Here is a 22,345-nt window from a genome sequence, read left to right on the forward strand (position 1 = left end):
TCGGAAGCCTTTAGGATCATTCATTAACGTCAAGAGCAATTGAAGAATTTTCAAGGGACAATTAAAGGCAACTTACTTGTTTTTCATTTATATAAAATGCCATGGACCCTTTTAAGAGAATCAGTGTCATGAAATCAGAGAGAAAGTAGAACGACTGAAATGTGTGAGAGTGAGTTCAGGAGTGGTTCACTACTGATCCATCCAGCAGAGATGCCTCTTAAGTGCCGGTGCTGGCAGACAGTATTCTTTGTGCTGGGAATACAGTGGTGAACCAGACAACCATGGGCCTCTCTCCGAGCTTACCTTCAAGTCAGGGGCAGAAAAAACTAAATAAAAGTCAATAAATTATATCTATATACAGATATATAGATGTATTTGAGATGAGAGTCTTGCTCCAATGCCCAGGCTGGAGTGCAATGGCACGATCACGACTCACTGCAGCCTCAAATGCCTTGGCTCAAGCAGTCTGCCTGCCTCAGCCTCCCGAGCAGCTGGGATTACAAGCATGAGCCGCCATGCCTGGCTACAAAGCAATACACACTATAGCATCACAGAGTGACTAAGCACCATGAAGAAAATGGGACAGGGGGCTGTGGTAGTGATGGGAATTTAGATCAAATGGAGAGGGGCCTAAGAAGACCTTTCTGAGGAGTGACATTTGGATCAAAAGGTAAGCGATAAGAAAGGGCAACCGTGTGAATCCGGGGAACAGGCTTTGCAGAAGAAGAGATGTTAGTGCAAGGAGGCTGACATGCTTGAAGTGAGGGTGGCGTTAAGACTCTTGATGGCGCCTCCTCTGCACGAGGTGCTGCCTTTAATACCCAGCTGGGGCCTGTCAGTGGAGGCCAGAAAAAGTACAGGGCTAGATCACATAGGGCCTAGGAGTTTATTTTGTGCTTCAAGCCCCTGGGAGTTTGCAACTGGAGACTGCCATGACCTAATGAGTGTGTGCCAATATTACCGTGGCTGCTGTGCAGGCAATAGACTCTGAGGAGCAGGAGTGAAATGGAGACCAGCTAGGCAGCCGCTGAAGTGAAATAAGGGAATGGAATGTTGGAGGCGAGGCATCAGGGAGGCACTGTGAGAAATGACTTGTAAATATGCTTTGGGAAGGTAAAACAAAGATGATTTATTGATGGAAAGGATGGAATTGATAGAATGTGAGGGAAAGAAAGGGTTCAAGGGTAATATCCTGATAGTTTAGCCTGCCATTGGTTGGATGGTGAAGCAGGCAACAAAAATGGGGGAGCCTGGGAACAGATCAGGGGTGGGGAAGCCAAGAGTTTCATGTGGAGCTTATAAGTTTGAAATCCCAGTGAGCTGTCCAAATTGAATAGGCAGTTGGATGCAGAGAGATGTGGAGCTTAGGCCTGGAGACACACATTATTTGGAGATATAAATGGTGTTTTTAGGCCTATGGTTTTATAAAACACCCCTTGGAGAGATAGAGAGGAACCAGAGCCAAAGATTGAACCCAGGGACACTCCACCACCAACGGCTGGAATGCACAGCAGCACAGGGCCTGTGTATGGCAGGTGTTCAACCCATCTTTGTTGCTGAGGAAATCGGCACCAGCAGTTGTGACTGCTTGTGCAGTTTCTGGAGCAGCTTGCTTCTGAAGTCAGATTCATGGCAATCACAGGCCCAAGGACAAATGAACAGAGATGTTTGCTCACTTTATTTAATAGATTTGATCAATTAAACCTGCTTCTGGATGCGATGTGTGGCTGTCTTATTGACGTGGCATCGCCATCTAGGATGAATACCCGGGGTTTGTCATCTTGCGCCAAAAGGATTAAGGACATGGACATAGGTGGGTGCGTTAAGGAGCAGAAAATTTAATAGGCATTAGAAAGGAGAGAGGAGAGCAGCTCTTCCTCGTGAAACAGAGGCATATGAAAAGGGAAAAGCAGCAGACCACAGCACATTTTATAGGCAGGCTTGAGGAGGTGGAGTCTGATTTACATAAGGCTCACAGATTGGTTTGACCATGTGTGACGTTTACATAGGGCGCTGGGAAGGCTGGTCGCCCCACCCAAATCTTATTATGCAAATGGAATTTCCAGGCCATTTTGAACATGCCCAGTCCCAGGTAGTACATTCCTATGGGTAAAACTTCCAGCCTTCACCCTTGCAAGCTTCCAACTTCCTTGTCCATGTCTGCAGCTCGATTTTACAGGCTGCTCTTTGTTAGAAAAGAAAATGATTTACAGCTGCTTTTCATTAAAAGGAAAACCTTACCAAGGACTTCTGTACTCTCACTATCTGCCTAATAAGTATTTTCTTTTTGACTCCTACATCATTATGGTTCTCTGAGGCTGTCAAACTGAAGCTGTGGAGCAAGGCTCTGACAGCCTGTGGTTCCGTGAGAGTAGAAGGCCAAGCTCTCCCATGCGCATCACCTGTCTCCTCTATCTGTGGTGGAGAACCCCAGCACAGGGCACCCAGGAGCCTTCCATGGTCTCTGGATATCCCAACACCCAGGCGGAGATCTGTGACCCTTTCCTCACTCCCGGTGCATTTCATAGACATCAGCCTGGCATCACCAGCTTCAGGGCTCCCCAGAGAGCTAACAGACATTGCCTAATTGAATCCTCACTGCAGCCCATCAGGCAAGGACTATTTTCTCATAACTCCCAAGAAAAGAGGGCGGCTCAGAGAAGACTTGTAACCAGCCCCAAAGCCACAGCTAATATGTATATATTTGAACCAGATTTGTGCACCAAGACCCCCTGGTACCAAAGCCTTGCTGCTTTTTTCAAGGTGAAAAATGGAGGCCCCTGGGAACCCCTGGAAAACTGAGGAAAGTGGTCTTGCATGCAGTCATACACTAGGGTTCCCACATGCTGCTAGTCATGCAGGACACTGGTGAGCTGTCCCAGGCCCTCTACTTAACCCCCACCAAGACCCTCCCTGCACCCCAGGTAGGGGGTGTTCTGATCTTTCTACAGAATGGGATTTTCCCAGAGCTCACCTTGTCCCCTGCGGGTCAGCCTCTGAAATCCAGCATGGGTGAGCTGCCAGCCTGCCCACCTCATAGGCCCAGGGCTGACTGAGGCCTTGGTTTCGCTGGCCTGGCCTCTCTACTCACTTCCACTTTTGGCACCAGTGCTTTGGCCGGGCTGGTAGGTAAGGCTTTCCTGGGTGAAAGAGGGAACCCCCTTTTCAGGAAGTTGGGAGAAGCTGGTATTTAATAATGGAGATTATGCACTAGAAGAGGCCAAAGGTCAGAAAGAGCGTGTGCTCCTGGTGTAAAGAAACGCACCCCACCCATCCACCTGCAGCAGAAACATAAACACAAATGAAAACTCAAACCATAGGACACAGGTAACTTTATTTTAATGAATCAGAGTCTGGAATCAGCCTCAGAAACTTTCAGGAAAGATAGACATTTGCCTGCAAGTAGATTCACTGACCCCCACAAGTATCTTTATGTGTCATGAAGGTTTTATGGGAACTGAAGGGAAAGGGAGAGAAGGGCAAATTACACTCCTAAGATAAATAGAGCTGAAGATTGAGAGCTAATCAGAAGTTCCGACGAAATTAGATTCTTGAAGGTGCTACAAAAGGTTTCTTTCTGATTTGCCATCACAGTAACCTGGAATATACAAACAAAGCCATTAACGACAGAACGTTTTGATGTAGACAATGAACATCAGGATGGCCTTGGAGCTGGCTTCATTCAAATGCTTTTTTTTTTTTTTTTTTTTTTTTTGAGATGGAGACTTACTCTGTTGCCTAGGCCAGAGTGCAATGGTGTGATCTCAGCTCACTGCAACCTCTGCCTCCTGGGTTCAAGTGATTCTACTGCTTCAGCCTCCCGAGGAGCTGGGATTACAGGCGCCCACCACCACACTCAGCACATTTTTGTATTTTTAGTAGAGATGGGTTTCACCATGTTGGCCAGTCAGTCTTAGCGCATTTCAAAGTGTTGGGGGCCCATCCTCTGACCTCAGGAAGTGGGGTCCAAGGCAGCCTGACCTGGGACACACTGATGACGGGTTTATAAAGTGTTTCCATGTCTTATGTCATGTGTCACCAGATGGTGTGGCACAGGGACTTCAGTCACAGAACTCCAGGTTTACATCCAACTCAGCCACGTATGAAAGATTTAGGGCGACTTTCTTCATCGCTGTCAGCCTGTTTTCTCATCTGTACAATGCACGTAATCTACTTCCTAAGGTACCCGGCTGTGGTGGAATCCTTGCCAGACCTACGTTTAACCCACCCCCAGGGGGAAGCTTCAAAGTCAATTTGATTTTGGTCTGAGTTCTCTCATCCGTTTGGTGTAGTGGGTCAGTTCGTGACCAACAGAAATGCTCCATTTTGTTTAATTTTTTTTAGGCGGAATCTTGCTTTGTCGCCCAGGCTGGAATGCAGTGGCACAATCTCAACTCACTGCAGCCTCCGCCTCCTGGGTTCAAGTCATTCTCCTGCCTCAGCCTCCTGAGTAGTTGGGATTATAGGTGCCTGCCACCATGCCCAGTTAAGTTTTGTATTTTTAGTAGAGATGGGGTTTTGCCATGTTGGCCAGGCTGGTCTCAAACTCCTGACCTCAAGTGATCTGCCTGCCTTGGCCTCCCAAAGTGCTGGGATTACAGGTGTGAGCCATTTTGTTAATTTTTTTCTACATTTTACCATTACTCTATTTGGATTTTGAACCCCAGTATCCCATAGAAGTGAGTGAGTGTCCATTCAAACAAAATGGGGCTCTTCCTCCACAATGTTTCTGGTTTTTAAATCAAGATCAGACAAGGGTAATATCTCCTAAAAGATCCTGTGGTTGTTCCAGAGAATCTCGGAAAACCCAAGCAAGAAAATCCAGCTAGTCAATGCCATGGATATTTGGTTTCATACAGAAAAGAGACTGTGTCTTGAAATCATTCTTTTTGGAGCTTACTACATTGATGCCGTGGAGTTTTTACATCCATGGCCACACGAGCTGCCCACTTCTTTACTGGACAACTCAATCCCAAACAATCTTAATTCAGTCAAAATGTTTTTGGGGGGCAGCATTGCCAGGGGTGATCACAGAAATGACCCGAGGAAGCAGAAGAAAAGGAAAAGAGTGCCCACTGCAGTGTTAGTGCTGGGGAACTGGACAAAGGCCTTGCCCATGCCTGCACGAGCCCTGTGAGGAAGCCAGTGAAAAATCTGGCCAAGAAGGATCAGGACTTAGCCTCAGAAAGGGGCTCCCAAGACCCCTTGTTTTCTCCGGGATACGGATGAAATGAATTTCACTAGCACATGGGCCGAAACTCCAAACTGACTACCCTGCAGGGAGAGCCAGGAGGCACCCTGCTCCCCACTCACCGTTGTGGACGATCAGCCTGTACTGCCTGGCCAGGCACAGCTCCTCCTGCCGCTGCCTTATGATCCTCTGTGCCTCTGGGGGCAGGCCGTTGGGGTCACGGGAAAACACGAAGGAGTAGCTGTCAGCACACGTGCCGTCGAGGTTCAGGAGGCGGCACGAGTACTGCACGGCGAACGTGTCGTAGTCCGTGTCGATGATCCAGTGGTCATCATCTGCAAGCCAGAAAGCCACCGTGCCCATCAATGCCTCTCCCTCAGGGGCTCAGATGTCAGAGAAACTCATGACAAGCCTGAGAACACAGTGACTTCCAGAAGCTGGTTTTATTTCCTTGGGAAGCAGGACACTTCAGAGAATTGTGACAGCTTTCACACAATTTGGCAAAACGGAAAGGACCTTGTTCTCCTTTATTGAAGAAAATCTGGGAGTCAGGAAAGCCTCATTCACTTCAACATCGCTCCCTGTGACTATGTCGCTGTAAATGTGACAGCATTTTTCCAAAGAACCACCAAGAAAGCAGGCTCATCAAAACCACAGAATAAACCTTTTTATTGTTGCTTCGCCATCTACTCTCCAATAATACCTGTGTCTTTCATGGCTCCGGTTTGATGGCCAACCAACTTACGTGACTCCCAATATTGGCTTACATCTGTCTCGATCTCTATCAGCTGGCTCCTAATCAACCCACTAACCATGCTGCCCCTACCCTCTCAGTCCGCTGGAGGATGCCACTCCCATGTCATGGCTTCTCTGGCTCCATCCTAATTCTGCTTACTAATGCTACTCGCTTCTTTGTGCTGTCAAAGAGTGGGTTTTGCCTTGAGGACTCCAGATGCTCACCACATGGCATCAGCCATTTCTTCTTAGACCTTGTCCTCTTTACAACTCACAGAGGCAGAGCCGAGCCTCTGAATTTAGAATACATGCATTCCTCAAGGCTGAAATGTAAGCCATGAAGAGCAAGAGTAAATGAAGGAAATAAAAATATCAATAGGCCGGGCGCGGTGGCTCAAGCCTGTAATCCCAGCACTTTGGGAGGCCGAGGCGGGTGGATCACGAGGTCGTGAGATTGAGACCAACCATGGTCAACATGGTGAAACCCCGTCTCTACTAAAAATACAAAAAAAATTAGCTGGGCATGGTGGTGCGTGCCTATAATCCCAGCTACTCAGGAGGCTGAGACAGGAGAATTGCCTGAGCCCAGGAGGCGGAGGTTGCGGTGAGCCGAGATCGCGCCATTGCACTCCAGCCTGGGTAACAAGAGCGAAACTCTGTCTCAAAAAAAAAAAAAAAAAAAAAAATCAATAAAGGTAGGAGAGGAAAGAACGTTAATTAGAGCCTATGTGTGGCCGGATGCTGTGGTTCACGCTTGTAATCCCAGCACTTTGGGAGGCTGAGGCGGGAGGGTAACTTGAGGCCAAGAGTTTGAGACCAGCCTGGGCAACATAGTGAGACCTGGTCTCTATAAAAAATGAAAAAAAAAAAAAAATAGCCAGGTGGGGTGGTGTGCATCTGTGGTCCCTGCTACTTGGGGGGTTGAGGTGGGAGGACTGCTTTGAGTCCAGGAGGTCAAGGCTATAGAGAGCTAGGTTTGCCCCACTGCACTCCAGCCTGAGTGAGAGTGAGACTCTGTCTTAAAAAAGAAAGAAAGAAAAAAAGAATGTGAGTGACTTGCCACAGCAAAAGAACAGTGTTACCCTATATTCAGATGAAAGTGCCACATCTCTACTTAATTTCACCTTCATGTTGACATAACACCATGACTGGGACTTTCTGAGCACTTAATTACATGCCAGTCACCATATGGACACTTCTTATTTGTCTTCTCAGTTACCTCTCACATTAACCCAGAAGTGTACACTATCATCCCCTACTTTACAGGTGAGGAAACTGAGGCACAGAGAGACTTAATAATTCACCTAGGGTCACAAAGAGCAGGGCAGAACTGGGATTCAGGCAAGGGAGTGTGATTCCAGAACCCACATGCTTCACCTCGACACCACGCTGCCTCCAGACGATAAGTAAACCGGCGGGAAAGGGGCAAGAAACAAAAGGCTTTGTGTCTCCATCTCATGCTCGGGGTTGTGGCAAGGGGTGATGATCCCTCTGTAGCGTTCTGGTTGGAGGAGCCCAGAGGGAGCCGGAGCCCCCAGCGTTAGAGGGTGTAGGGCCATATGGAATGCTCGCCCTAGGTCGCCTCTGGGTGTACCTGAGAACCCCTGGAGTGCCAGCGATAGGATGGGGTTCAGCCCAAACCCAGGCTCTGCAGGGGGGCTGTCCCAGGAGTGGGTATGGAGCCCCTCTCTTCAACTCAGCCTAGGCCTGCCAGGAGGAGAATGAGCCAGTCCTGTGCCTTGAGGCTGTTCCAGGGTGACAGTGTCAGAGACGGGGCTGAGGAGATGTCCCAGAACCATGACTGCTCAGCAGGGACCACACAGTTAGTTATTCAACAGAAAGACCAGGAACAGAAGCCATGGGGCTGCCTGCTGGGCCTCACCCTAACCACTGACTCTCCTGACAGGCTCCAAAGTCTCTGGGTGGTCTTCCTCATCCCTGGACGAAGTCATTCCTTCCCTGGTTATGAGGATCACTGTGTCTGTCACAGGCACCCTCAGACACAAAAACACTTGCCTTTGAAATGTGACCTCGATTCATCATCCAGGCAGCTATTAGCTTGGCAGGTCTGCAGCTTGACTTTTTTTTTTTTTTTTTTTTTTTCCAGAATGGTCGCCAGCATGTAAATTTTGACAGAGGAATTAAGTAACTTTCAGTGCTTGGGTTTAGTAAAATTGGTGACTGCTCTTGACTTTAAAAGAAGGCCTAAGTTGGTTTGGTTAATCTCCAGCCTCTTTTGGCTGAATAATTCAAAGATGAAGAATTTAAACCAGAGCAACTTTGACCAGGGTCTCCCTTTAAGAGTATTTGCAAGAGGTGAACTGCCAGAGCACTGCGAGAATAAGGCTGGTTCTCCAGCCTCCTCACACCCGGCAGCTGGGCAGGTTTCCTCTGGAGAACCAGACACCACAGCCGTTTCCAGACTGCAGCTAACCGCATGCAGTGGAGCTAGGGACAGGGAGCACTGGAAGCAGTGGTTGTGTAGCTGGGAGCCTCTGCCAACCCTCTACCATCCTAGGAAGCAGGGTCACGCTGTAGCTGCATCTGCACTCTACCTACAGAGACTGTTTGGAAGGCCAGTGCAAAACCAAAGAAAATGCTTGGTAGAGGGTGCTGTCTCGGGTAACCTGGTTCCATTGGTCTGTTGCTCACTGCCGTGTGCCTGGAACGGGTCTTTTCAGCTTGCTAGACCTATATGCTCCAATCATCTAAAGCAGCAAGACCAGGTAAGAAGCTCCCTGTGGTACTCAGGCCTCATGGTCCAGCAGAGCCAGCCAGGAAACAGATTTAATGCTACTTCTGATGAATCGTCAAAATACCCCAACAGGCCCCAGCAAAGTGAGTGAAGTCTGAGGCCCTGATACCCAAGTAAGCCAAGATAACTCTTCGGATTGAATCATCTAGACTAGTGGTTCTCAAACTTCATTGTGCAGAAAGAGCATACCCAAAGAGCATACTTAAAATGCAGACTCCAGGGCCCTGCCCTTAGAGTGTCTGACTCAATAATTCTGGGTTTGAGTCCAGAAATGTGCATTTTTAAACAAGCATACTACTTTATTTAGATATAGATGGTACAGGAAGCCTGACTTTGAGAAACACTAATGTAAACCTTCAGGCCTGCATTGTTATTCAGCCTGACAAAAGCCCCTTTGCCAGCAGAGTGACAGGCTTTATCTGACAGGACAAAAGGAGAGTCTTTGTCCATGTCTTTCTGTGAGAGCACAAAACAATGAATGATCATCGCTAATATTTAATGAGCACTTACTATGCACCAGGCTAAGCATTTTCACAAAGTACCTTAATTAGTCCTTCCAATGATTCTATGAAATAGGAACTATTCCTTCTCTCCATTTCATAGCGAAGGAAGTCAGATCTCAGGAAGGCTAGCCTGTATTCAATCAAGACCTGCTGATGGTAGTATCCTCACCCCCTGAGACCCTGAGATATCCTGTTTGCTGCTGGTGGAGCCAGAAGGGAAGACCAGTACTAAGCATGCCCAAGGCTGGAGCAGCAGGTCACATCAGTTTGCTAACACTGGCATTTCATGTTCAACTCGAAAGATTGAGCACATTTAATTTTAAAATAATTTGACAACAAATTTCATGATCATTTGGCCCTGAGTTATTTTCTCTTCATAAGGGCACCTCATCTTTTTTTTTTTTTTTTTGAGACAGAGTTTCGCTCTTGTTACCCAGGTTGGAGTGCAATGGCACAATCTCGGCTCACTGCAACCTCTGCCTCCTGGGTTCAGGCAATTCTCCTGCCTCAGCCTCCCGAGTAGCTGGGATTACAGTCACGCACCACCATGTCAAGCCAATTTTTTGTATTTTTAGTAGAGACGGGGTTTCACCATGTTGACCAGGATGGTCTCGATCTCTCGACCTCATGATCCACCCGCCTCGGCCTCCCAAAGTGCTGGGATTACAGGCTTGAGCCACCGCGCCCGGCCAGGGCACCTCATCTTAAACACATCCATTGGGTGCGATTCAGTGTGGGGAGCAGGGAAGAGACTGAGGATGCGGGCCACTCTCCAAGTGACCTTCGCATCCTTCTGTCCAAGTCAGTGTTTAAACAAGAGCAAGGTCAGCTTTGCCAGAAGAAACTGGCATGCAGAGTTTGTAAAGAGGACCCCAAAACAAGTATGTTAAACAGAGCAAGGAAGATGCATCAAGCCATGCAGTTTGCAAGATAGACAGAAAACAAGGGATCCTTTGTGCCTTTTTGCAAGCCCTGGGTTAAGAGATGTCACTAAGTGCCAAAAATTCGCCGTGTGCCCCTAGGCCTCTCACTTCTCTATGGGCCCCATTTTCTTCACTTCTAAAACAAGAGACTTGAACCCAGTGGTCTCCGTGGGTCCTCCCATTCTAGACCCAGAATCTAGCACCATGATTTCACGACCAGGGAGGTAACTAAGCAGCCATCATATCAAACACTTACAAAGAACTCATGTCTGAGTGCTTTCTGCCTGTTAACTCATTGCATCTTGTAACACAACTCCATGAGGTAGGTTCTAGGATCATTTCACTTTGCAGATGAGGAAATAGGCACAGAAAAGTTAGGAAAGATATCCAAGTTTCCACATGTAGTGGCGGAGTTGGGATGTGAACTCAGGAGGTCTAGTTTTAATCAGGCAGGCTTAACTACTACACTGCACAGCTTCTTTTTTGAAATGTAACCTAAGAAGGAATTTATCCTTAAGCCTTCCATATTCTAGTCATCTCACTTAATACCTGTCGCAAGCACTTTCAGGAGTACAATACTTTTTCCCCCTCCCAATGAAATCCTAGATAAAATATCAACATACAAGAGGCAAAAGCAAACGAATCTGGTTTGACAGGGGGAGGAGGCAAGAAACAAAATGCCCCCTTCTCATTGGGTCCTCTCTGACCTATCTCTAAAGGCACTGCCAACAGCATCCCAGTCCAGTAAGGAGCACATCTCAAAATGCTGTAGAGCATATGTCTTTTTTCTTTCTAAAAATTAGTAATCTTGTACCTCGTATCGATTTTTGTAATCCATTAACAGAAAAGTATATTTTACTCTAAGTAACTCACTTTGGGAAGTTTTGCTACACTATTTGAAATAACTTTATTAATTCCAAGGATAATAAAATGAAGATAAAGCTTCTAAGGTTTTTCTCTACCAGGTATGGTGGCTCACACTTGTAATCCCGGCAATTTGGAAGGCTGAGATGGGAGGTTGGCTTGGACCCAGGAGATCAAGACCAACTTGGGCAACCTGGGAGACCTTGCCTCTACAAAAAATACAAAAATTAGCCGAGCATGGTAGCCCACGCTTGTAGTTCCAACTGAGGTGGGAGGATTGCTTGAGCCAAGGAGGTTGAGACTGCAGTGAGCCATGATGGCACCACTTCACTCTAGCCTGGTGAAAGAGCAAGACTCCGTCTCAAAAAAAAAAAAAAAAAAAAAAAAAAAAAAAAAAAAATTAAAAATTAAATTTCATCCAACACACAACTTTAGAGGAAGTCCAAGAGTAGTGTGTGCCATGGTTGGAGAGCAATGGGTTACAATAAAGGACACTTCTGCCCTGGATCACTGAGCAAAGAGAGTCTCCTTCAACAACCCTTGGTCCTATCTCACAGAAGATCTCAAACAATACTTCGCAAAGCTGGTCTGATTAGCCCTTGCAGTTCAGGGCCACCCAATCCTGGCCTGAGATTTGGAAGCCTGGCTTCTGACAAGACATTGACTCTAACAAACTCCTTGCATGTCCTTGGGCAGTTCTCTTGGCCTCAGTTTATTCATCTGTATATTGAACCCCCTCCAAAAGGTTAAGTCTCCCTCTCTAAGATTCCATGATCTATCTCCCCTGGCCTGCATTATTCTCTAGCTACTAAGTAGATTCCAGATCTGAAACTTAGGATAAATGAGGGAAAAAATGGTCAAAAGAGCATGTAGAAACTGTTTTCTCACAATTAGGCCAAATGTAGGATCTTCTTCTACAAGCCCTCAACATCGCCCCCCTCCACATCTGAATGTCACAGCTTAGGGGAAAGGGAGGAGGCCACTGCCACAGAACACTGTGCCTGGCTCAGAATCTCAGCATCAGCAGGACGGGCACCTGGGAGGCATCCATCCCTCTATGCACCTCAGGCGGTGCTGCGGGTTCCTGCCACTTCCAGACCTTTCCACAGGCCATTCTTCCTAAGTGTAGGTACCACTGGAGAAGAAGCCAAGCGATTTGGCTCTGTAGGGCCCCCATTCTCAAGACAGTCCCACAGAGCTGACTACTCACTTCCTTTCTGGAGAAAGGAGGCTACGCCCCAGTACTTCATCTTGAACTTGGCAGGGTCCTCGGTGTCTGTGAAGGTGCCCACCATGTCTGCGCACACGTCCCAGTTACTGCAAAAGCCAAGGGGACCCTCAGCCAAGCTGGGCAGAGGGCTTCCTCCCTCCCTTCACCCAGCCGGTGTTCCCGTCCCTTCACAGTCCCCACGTGGCGATCAGCAAGCAGGGCCCTCGGGAGACCCTGGAGCGCAAAGAGCGCAGCTACCCCGGCGGCCACTGACTTCAAAAGACGGACTCGGCCCTTGGCCGTGGCGCTCATCTGGCCGGTCTCGTCCACGGAGAACTCGGCGACGATGTTGTCCTGCAGAAAGAGGCCCTCGGGGTCCTTCTTGGCCATGGCGTACCAAGTCCCGGAGAACTGCGAGAAAGATGAGAGCAAGGGTTTAGTGTCTGGAGGCTCATGGCGGGCCGCCGGGAAGGCGGGAATGGGGGTGGGGACCCGGGCCGTCCGAGGCCGATCCGGGCTGATACCTACGCGAGCCTTGTCGAAGTTCTCCTTGACTCGGAAGCTGCTCACCCGGCAGTCGTGCTCCGCCCGGCTGCTGCCCAGCACCGCCAGCAGCAAGAGCGCCCACACCCACTTCATCTTGCCCAGGAGTCCGCCCTGCGGGAGACGCGCCTGCGTCAGCGTCCAGCTGCCGACCCCCGCGCAGTGCATCCCACCCCACCCCGCCCCGCCCGACCCATCCCGCCGCCACCCGGGAGGGCCCGGCCGCCGCTCACCACTAGGAGGAGAGCAGCGTGCAAGCCTGGCCGCCGCGTCCGGGCGCGCGTGGAGCTAGGGAGGCGAGCGCGCTGCGACCGCCCAGCTGCTTTATAGCGCCGGGGGGAGGGGGTCGCGCTTTCGTAACCACGCGGGGTGAAAGACCGAGGGGGAGGCGCCGGGGACACTTGCATAACGCGCCCTGACTCACCGGCGCCCGGGAGTGGGCAGGGTCCCCGTGGGCCGGCCTCATCTCCGGGGCAGCCCCGGGCGCGGTGGAGTGGCCGCGCGGGGTGGCCTCGGCCTGGCCGAAAGCGCCAGCGGCTCTGGCTCAGTTACCCTGCACTCCGGCCAGCGGCCGCCAGCTGCGGTCTGGGGTGGCCTCCGGGGCCAGTGGCTCTGGCAGCAGGCTCACGTCAACCTGGCGGGAAGACTGTGGCCTCACAGGGCGAGAGGGGACCCGCGAGGCTGCCTGGTGCGTGAGTGCCCAGGCCCTGGCCGTGCCAAATTGGCCTCTCCGTCTGCCCTCTGAGGTCCACTTGTGCAGGAATTTTGTAATAATTCCTCCAAGTAGTTTTTCATTTTATAAAGGATGCATTTTACTCCCTTTCAGGAGAGTTGTGGTGCCCTCTGGTCAATATTTGTTCTTTAGTTTCAACATCTTTAGAAGCATTAAAACCCTCGCTGTTAAATACTCTCCAGAAATGCAAACCTGGTCAGAACAGGAAATATTTTAGCAGCCTCGGTGGTCGCCCACCTTACTCTGTGGTACTTCCCTGAAACCACTTTGAAAAACACCTACCGATTGTTTATGATGCAAATTGATTTCAAAGCCATATTGGAATTTTCGTTTTTTTTCAGAACAGCTAAAGTTGGCTGTTTTGTTGGCTAGGAGTGGACAAAGGAGAGGAGAGCAGACAAAGGAGAGAAGAGTAAGCAGCAATCTATACAATGTCAATGGCCAACTGAATCTAAACAGTGCGACCAGTTTAGGTATTTTGCCTGTGTGATGGCACAATTTACTGACCCTGTTTTTCTCTTTCTGTTCAAAGTTAAGCGTTCCACTCATTTGATCAAAGCAATCAGTCAAAGGATGAGAATGACCGAATGAGAATTCATGATGTGGCAAAGAAGTAGCTCTTCTTAAGAGTCCTTCCATACAATATCAGTTGTGTTTCCATGGCCTAAATTGGAAAGATTCGAGATCAATTTGGCCATTTTGCTGCAGCCAGACCTGAAAAAGGAGGAGATCGGGGAAGAAGAAAGGTGGCAGCCAAACGGAAATAAGGATAGAGCATTGGGGCTACTTCTGAGCATCCTGAGAAGACATCAGTGGCTTCCTTCCCACGTCGTTCTCCATCTACTTCCCATCTTCCCCTTTACTCCTGCACCCATTTGGGTCCCAGCAGTGTCTGAGTGCCAACAATGATGCACTGAACTCCTAACCACCCCAGAGCTAGGAAAGCCTGTTTCTGGACAACAAGCTAACTAGGCTGTCTTCTGATGGGGCCAGTTTTATGGAAGGCTGTGTAATCCCAAACAGGCAAATAAGGTCTGCTTCAGACCCACTCCTGCAGGACAGTATGGGACATGGATCTATGCACCTGCTTGGGAAAGGATGTTAGGGCCCCTCTCTGTCTCCTACCCAATGCTTAAATCCCCTCTTCAGCATTCCAGAGGAGAGGTCTTCCAGTTTTTGCTCCAAGTCCTTTAGTGATGGAGAGCTCCTAGCCTAACCTAATTGCCTTTGGACAGTTATCCCTGCCAAAAACGTTCTCCTAATACCCCCTGGCCTTGCAGTCACTTCTCCTAGAACACATTCTTGTGCACACTGTATGTTGATTACACGTAGGGGAGTTCAGTGCATTTTCATGATGGTTTTGATGCAACAACGTGTTTTTATTTATTTGTTGGGTAAGTTTAAAGGTTGTTTCAGAGAAAAAATTTGAGGTGAAAAAAGAAAAAAAAAAGTTGATGTAATCATTCCTCTGCCCCTCCTCTTTTAATGATAAATCCTGGACCTTAGTGTTCCAGATACCAGCAGAGAAAAACAGTTTATTTTGGCGTTCTTTCTAGGATTTCTTCATGATTACAAATAAGCAAATTCAGGTCAACTGATGTTCTTAACGTCAGTACTTTGAAAAAGATCCTCATACATTAACTTTTCAAATATGTGTATGTGTAATGTCAAAAAGAAAAATGTTCACAGTGAAAACCTCTGTGTCATAGGATTAGGGATATTGAAAGTTTTTTCTTTGTGTCTTTCTGTATTTTTAGAGTTTTCTACTGTGAAAATGTTTAATCAGAAAATAAGACAAGTATTTCCTTTACAAATATTTTTCTTGCTCCTTTTTCTATAGGTAAAATTATGTTTTAAATTACATCTTATAGATTGTGTATAATGTACACAAAATTTCATTCATTTCCTTGCCATGCTTCATGGAGAGACAGACCATGTTTCTTCATATTTGTATCTGTCTCCCCCTCCCCACTTTTCCATGGGGTATATCAAGAAGACTTGTTCGTAGGTGTTTAATCAATAGATATAATTTATTTTACTGAACTTAGTCACTCTATACAAGCTCCATAAAACATTATTTATTTATTTATTTATTTATTTATTTATTTGAGACAGAGTCTTGCTCTGTTGCCTAGGCTGGAGGGCAGTGGTGCGATCTCAGCTCACTGCAACCTACGCCTCCCGGGTTGAAGTGATTCTCCTGCCTCAACCTCCTGAGTAGCTGGGATTACAGGCGCACTTTGGGAGGCTGAGATAATGGATCATGAGGTCAGGAATTCAAGACCAGCCTGGCCAAGATGCTGAAAACATTTATTTTTAAAGATCTGGTCAGAGTTCATGCTTCCTACCATATACGTTCACAGGATTTAGTACTTGTAGCAAAGGTGGCTACTTGGCCTTTCACCGAAAGATTTGCAGTCCCCTTCTATGCTGTAAAGCTGGGGACTACATCTGCCAATCACTGCCATCCCTGTCCCCACTTCCTGAAGCCCTATAAGTCCACGAGTCTTCTGGCCAGTGGAAGAGGCTATGTCATTCCCAGGTAGGGATCAGAAAAGCTGCCTGTTCAATTGTTCATATCCTCTCCTTTCTTCCGTTATCTGCCAGGGTTCCCACTGGTGACTGATTTGATGTGAACGAGAGATGAACTTCCACTGGATGAAGCTACTGAGATTTGAGGGATTACCTGTAACAGAAGTTGATGTTACCTTAACCTTAACAGCAGCAAACAAGTCCCTAACACCTAAAAAAGATAGAAAAAGATTTTATCTTAACTGACTGAAGAACTAATGCAAGACACTTATGTCTCTAACCAGTGAAAATTAAGCACTTCCAACCAGCTCCGTTTTACACAAAGTAACATTTATACCCACACCCCGACATAGGCCAAGAAAAATGAAAAACAAGGAAATGGAGAACATTTATCTTCTGACTGCATTTAAAAGATGTCAAAATAATTGGTTGAAAAATGAAAAGGTTAGTCAGTCCATGTTTTCAGGTACAAAGAGATAAATTAATTTTTTAGCACCATATTGAGTGTTCTCAGTGGTTACAAAGTCATCAGTCCATCTCATCAATTTAGATAAAAACAATTCGGGTTTCACCAACCGAATTGTCTCTGAGACACCTGGTTATACCCATCAATTAAGTGCAGGCACAAGGCTCTCATGAGAGCAAATGTGCAGATCAAGTGTCCTGTGCAGTTGGCTGCCAGATGTGCCTGAATGGCTTTCCATGATGGGTAATTATAGGAACAGAGAATCTGGCTAAGGCGGAACTAAAGAGTGGGTTCAGTATAATGATGTGAAACACACTGAATTAACCCAGGATATTGTTGATTTTTGTGTTGGTGCTTCTACCACATAGGTATATGTTTTGGCTGCTGTATAAGCGTAACTTCCTGTAGAAATCATTAACTGCAGTGGAAAATTTTAACAATGATGGAATTTAAAGTTACATGTGCTCATTTATAGAGAGTACTGCTGAAAACTTGTTTGGACAGAAAGTTTAAGGAAGTTAAATCATTCTTTGGTAGATTTTTAAACAGATTGTCTGGGATTTTTATTTCACTCTTGTATTAGTATTTAACATTTTATGATATTTGTCTAGATTTTGAAATCTTCAAAGAGTCTTTGTATATTTCCTTGCAGCATTGAGTACGATGTCTAGTTCACCTCATAGGCACACTTTTTAATTTAGCCATATTTAAACTGGTAGTTTTAGAGTAGATTACTATCACTTGCTGGCTGTGATCTTGGGCAAGTTAACTTAATTTCTCAGTGCTTCAATTTCTCACCTGCAAAATAATAATAGTGCCTACCTCATAAAAGTATTAAAAAAATTAAATGAGATAATATATGTAAGGATCTTAGGAGGTTACCTGTCACAGAGTATGTTTTTTGTATGTCATCTATTCTTATTATCCTTTTATTATTACCAAGTGATTTATGTTTCTGAAAAAATTCTCTGTAAATGGAATGGAGTTTTCACATTGACTTAGTTATCATTTCAGAGTTTATCTAAATAAATTTATTGTCATTAAAAAATCTTAGTATCTAAGATCTTGACTTTTCCCCTCATTTTCTCCATCAGTTAATATTCTATCTAAAAAACTCAACAAGAAATCTATGCTTCGAATGAACCAAAAGTGCTGATATAAAAATTAAACAGTGAAGTCAAGAACTATTTTGTCATGTTAAAATTTTATTTCTAAGTGATCTGTTTGGTAATTTTAAATTTTAAGATATGTCATTTTCCATCCTATTTGACAAACCGTGCTGGGGAAATTGGCTAACTCTGTGCAGAAGAATGAAAATTGACCCCTACCTCTCACCATCTACAAACACTGATTTGAGATGGATTAAAGACTTGAATGTAAGACATCAAACTATAAAAATCCTAGAAGAAAGCCTAGGAAATACTCTTCTGAACATCAGCCTAGGCAAAGAATTTATGAGTAAGTCCTCAAAAGAAAACACAACAAAAACAAAAATCGACAAGTGGGACCTAATTAAACCAAAGAGTTACTGCCCAGCAAAAGACACTACCAACAGAGTAAACAGACACTCTACAAAATGGGAGAAAATATTAGGAAACCCTGCATCTGAAAAAAGACTAATATCCAGAATCTATAAGGAACTTAAACAAATCAACAAGAAGAAAACAAACAACCCCATTAAAAAGTGGGCAAAGGACAGGAACAGAGATTTCTCAAAAGAAGACATACAAGCAGCCGACAAACATGAAAAAATGCTCCACATCACTAATCATCAGAGAAATGCAAATCAAAACCACCTCTCACACCAGACAGGATGATTATTATTAAAAAGTCAAAAAATAGCAGATGTTGGCAAGGTTGTGGAGAAAAAGGAACACTCATATGCTGTTGGTGGGATTGTAAATTGGTTCAGTCCCTGTGGAAAGCAGTGTCGAGATTTCTCAAAGAACTAAAAATAGAATTCCCACTTAACACAGCAATCCATTACTGAATAGATACCCAAAAGAAAATAAATCATGCTACCTAAAAGACACCTGTACTTACATGTTTATCACAGCACTATTCACAATAGCAAAGACATGGAATCAACCCAGGTGCCCATCAGAGGTGAGCTGGGTAAAGAAAACGTGGCACATATGCACCATGGAATACTATGCAGCCATGCAAAGAACAAAATCATGTCCTACACAGCAACATGGATGCAGCTGGAGGTCATTATCCTAAGTGAATTAATGCAGGAACAGAAAACCAAATACTACACGTTCTTACTTATAAATGAGAGCTAAACCTTCAGTATACATGGACACAATGATGGAAACAATAGACACTGAGACCTCAAAAAGGACAAGGGAAAGGGTTGAAAAACTACCTCTTGAGTACTGTACTCCTTATCTGGGTGATTGGTTCAACTGAAGCCCAAACCTCAGCATCACGCAATAGATCCATATAACAAACCTACACATGTACCCCCGAATCAGAAATTTTTTAAAAAATAAAACATGTCATTTTCTGAAATTGATTTTGTTTTTTTCAGTGCCTAGTAGCAGACAGTCAATAAGAGATACAGAGATCTTGCTAACATTGGCCAGAAGCTCTGCAAAGAACTATCCTGAGAGGAAGAGCCATGGAAATCACAGGACTTTGTCAAGGACAGGAAAGAAAGAAAAGTCTATTGGTGTGTGTGCTAAAAGGAGGGTTCTAATATTACCTATTTAAAAATCTTCGATAAAATGTCATTTATCTTAGTTCAGGTTGCTCTAACAAGTGGCATAGACACAGTCGCTGATATACAATAGAAATTCACTTCTCAAAGTTCTGGAGGCTGAAGGTCTGAGATCAGGGTGCCAGCATGATCAGGTTCAGTGATGGCCATCTTCTTCTTCCAGGTCACAGACAGCCATCTTCTCATGGTATCCTTACATGAAAGAAAGAGGGCTAGAGAGCTCTCTGGGCTCCCTTTAATAAGGGCACTAATACCACTTGTGGGGGTTCCATCTTCATGACCTAGTCACATCCTGAAGGCCATACTGCCTGATACCATCAGATTGGAGGTTAGGATTTCAACAGATGAGTTTTAGGAGAACACAAACATTCAGTCCATAACTTCACCCAGCACTCAAAGTACTTAGCAGTGATCCCTTGCCTTGCTTACTTTTTCTAACTAATCAATTGCCTAGCCCTGCCAATTGTGACACATTTGCTGGATTGTGTCTCACATTTGTCACTTTCTTTCTTTCTTTTTTTTTTTTGACAGAGTTTCACTCTTCTTGCCCAGGCTAGAGTGCAATGGTGTGATCTTGGCTCACTGCAAACTCCCCTTCCTGGGTTCAAGTGATTCTCCTGCCTCAGCCTCCTGAGTAGCTGGAACTACAGGCATGCATCACCACGCCGTTAATTTTGTATTTTTTAGTAGAAATGAGGTTTCTCTATGTTGGTCAGGCTGGTCTCGAACTCCTGACCTCAGATGATCCACCCATCTCAGCCTTCCAAAGTGCTGGGATTACAGGTGTAAGCCACCATGTCCTGCCTTGAAATAATTTCAGTTAATATTTTGATGTATATACCTCTGTCTCTGTGTTTTAAGAGAATTATGCTGCAACACTGTTTTTAATTAGTTGCATGTCATAAATATTTGTTCATGTCCATAGACTTTAACATTAGATTGGTGCAAAAGTAATTGCGGTTTTTGCCATTAAAAGCAATGGGAGAAACCGCAATTACTTTTGCACCAACCTAATAGCTGTGTAGCTTTCTATTTTAGAAGTCTAATACCATTTATTTACTCAACCTCCTAATATTGAGTGTGTAGGCTATTTCTGATGTTTTACTTTTATACCGACGCTCATGATAAACACTTGAAACTACATTAATCACATACATTCTTAATTATTTCTCTAAGATGAATTCATACAAGCAGAATTATAGGATCAAAGCCTGTATACATTTTTAGGTTGTTTGATAATGAACCAAATGCAATAAAGTATCTTAATCTGTATCCCAATGTCCCGTATTTTCTTTCCTGGAAGTTATCGTTTTCATTAAGTTTGTAAAGAAGAATACTAATAATGTTGCCTCCCACTTCAAACATTTTTCAGGATTCAAAATCCTCAGTCTAGCCTTTGAGGCCCCTGTAATCTGGGCCTGACCCTCCTTCCCAGGGTCACCTCTCACTGTACCCCATGTTACCCTACAGCCTATGCTATTGCTTCTGCTGTTCCCACCACCTGGAACATGCTTATTTCTACCCTGTTTCCAACCACACTAGATATGATCCCCCCCACTTTTTTTTTTGAGACGGAGTCTCATTTTGTCATCAGGCTGGAGTGTAGTGGCATGACCTTGGCTCACTGCAACCTCCTTCAACCAGGTTCAAGTGATTCTCCTGCCTCAGCCTCCCCAGTAGCTGGGATACAGGCACACGCCACCATGCCCAGCTAATTTTTGTATTTTTAGTAGAGACAGGGTTTCACCATGTTGGCCAGGATGGTGTCAATATCTTGACCTTGTGATCCACCTGCCTTGGCTTCCCAAAGTGCTGGGATTACAGGCGTGCAACACCGTGCCTGGTTGATATGATCCCTTTCATGAAATCCCATAGCCATGTGCATGTACCCCACTTCCAGCATTAATCGTATTCTGTTCTATGTCTCATGACTTTTTATTCGCTAGTCGTATCTCCCTTCCTACACCACAAGTGCTTCTAAGGCTGGGACCAACCTCAGAGTCCCCTGCAGTAGAAGCATAGCTGTCAGAATTGTCTTGGTAATGCTGCAGTGACGACAACCCTCATGTCTCCGAGGATGAAAACAAGACGGGTTTATTTCTCATCATGCTACAGGTCCATCTCGGGTCAGCAGGGGCCTCTGTTACGTGACATCCTCATTCTGGGATTCAGGAGCCCCTTCATCTGAAACTGATGTGGCAGCAGAGAGAATTGAGAGCTAGAGAGCCTCACATTGGCAATTGATTGCTCCTGTCTGAAAGTGTATTTCTGCCCACAACCAATTGGCTAAAATCAGTCATGTGGCTCTACCAGAAGGAGGAGGAGTAATCTTCTCACATAACTGGGAGAAGGAAAGAATCATATAATATAAGGGGAACTTGAAGTCTCTATCACAATAGCTAGAATGATGCCTTGCTTATAACAGACAATCAATAGACAAATGTTGAATGAACAAATGAAGCCAGGCGTGGTGGCTCACACCTGTAATCCCAGCACTTTGGGATGCCAAGGCAGGCAGGTCATCTAAGGAGTTCAAGACCACCCTGGCAAACAAGGTGAAACCCCATCTCTACTAAAAATGCAAAAAAATTAGCTAGGCATGGTGGCACTCACCTGTAATCCTGGCTACTCAGGAGGCTGAGGCAAGAGACTCGCTTGAACCTGGGAGGTGGAGGTTGCAGTGAGCTGAGATCATGCCTGGGCAACAGAGAGAGACTCTGTCTCAAAAAAAAAAAAAAGGAAGAATGAACAAATGAATGAATCTTTAACTAGTTATAAAAACAAAAGAATGCTGACTATAATAGAATATTTCTTTCCAAATTAATATTCACTTTTATGAGATTATAGAAGATGAACGTATATGGGCATTTTGTTTTCTCTATTAAGTATTAAGTCTGTACATGGAATGCAAATATATGTTTTTCCCTCTCTGTTTCAAGAGGAAAGGATGAAACCAGGAAATCGTGAGCATATCACATACTTTTGGGAGAAGTAGGAACTGTACCATTAGTCACACAAAATAACTTGGTAGAAAAGAGTTACCCTCATCTCAAAACTGTGAGATGAGGAAGATGGACCCATAGGAGAGGTGACTCGGTTGATTCAACTCTCTCCTGGGAAATACACCTCTGCATTATCCTAATTATATTAATAGGATGTTACGAAGTA

The 22,345-nt window shown here is 45.5% G+C and overlaps 1 protein-coding gene across 1 annotated transcript; it reads right to left on the bottom strand.

Moving 5' to 3' along the window:
- Positions 1 to 3,317: 3,317 nt before the first annotated feature.
- On the bottom strand, positions 3,318 to 13,067 carry RBP4 (retinol binding protein 4). Its single transcript, XM_003922382.3, has 6 exons — positions 12,958 to 13,067; positions 12,710 to 12,838; positions 12,456 to 12,592; positions 12,182 to 12,288; positions 5,314 to 5,526; positions 3,318 to 3,598 (listed from the first exon to the last, which is right to left on the bottom strand). Exons 2-6 carry the CDS (start codon positions 12,818 to 12,820, stop codon positions 3,561 to 3,563), a joined length of 606 nt encoding a protein of 201 aa, XP_003922431.1. The 5' UTR covers positions 12,821 to 12,838; positions 12,958 to 13,067; the 3' UTR covers positions 3,318 to 3,560.
- Between the last annotated feature and the right edge of the window lie 9,278 nt (positions 13,068 to 22,345).

Source organism: Saimiri boliviensis, chromosome 12 (assembly GCF_048565385.1).
Source record: "Saimiri boliviensis isolate mSaiBol1 chromosome 12, mSaiBol1.pri, whole genome shotgun sequence".
In the NCBI taxonomy this organism is placed as follows: domain Eukaryota; kingdom Metazoa; phylum Chordata; class Mammalia; order Primates; family Cebidae; genus Saimiri; species Saimiri boliviensis.

Bases quoted from the DNA above. Each gene is read 5' to 3' on its own strand.
- RBP4 (XM_003922382.3), bottom strand. From the start codon at position 12,820: ATGAAGTGGGTGTGGGCGCTCTTGCTGCTGGCGGTGCTGGGCAGCAGC. The intron at 12,289-12,455 runs GTCAGTGGCCGC...TGGCTTTTGCAG, and splicing joins GGCCGAGTCCGTCTTTTGAA to TAACTGGGACGTGTGCGCAG. The intron at 3,599-5,313 runs GTGAGTGGGGAG...TGTATATTCCAG, and splicing joins CAGGCTGATCGTCCACAACG to GTTACTGTGATGGCAAATCA.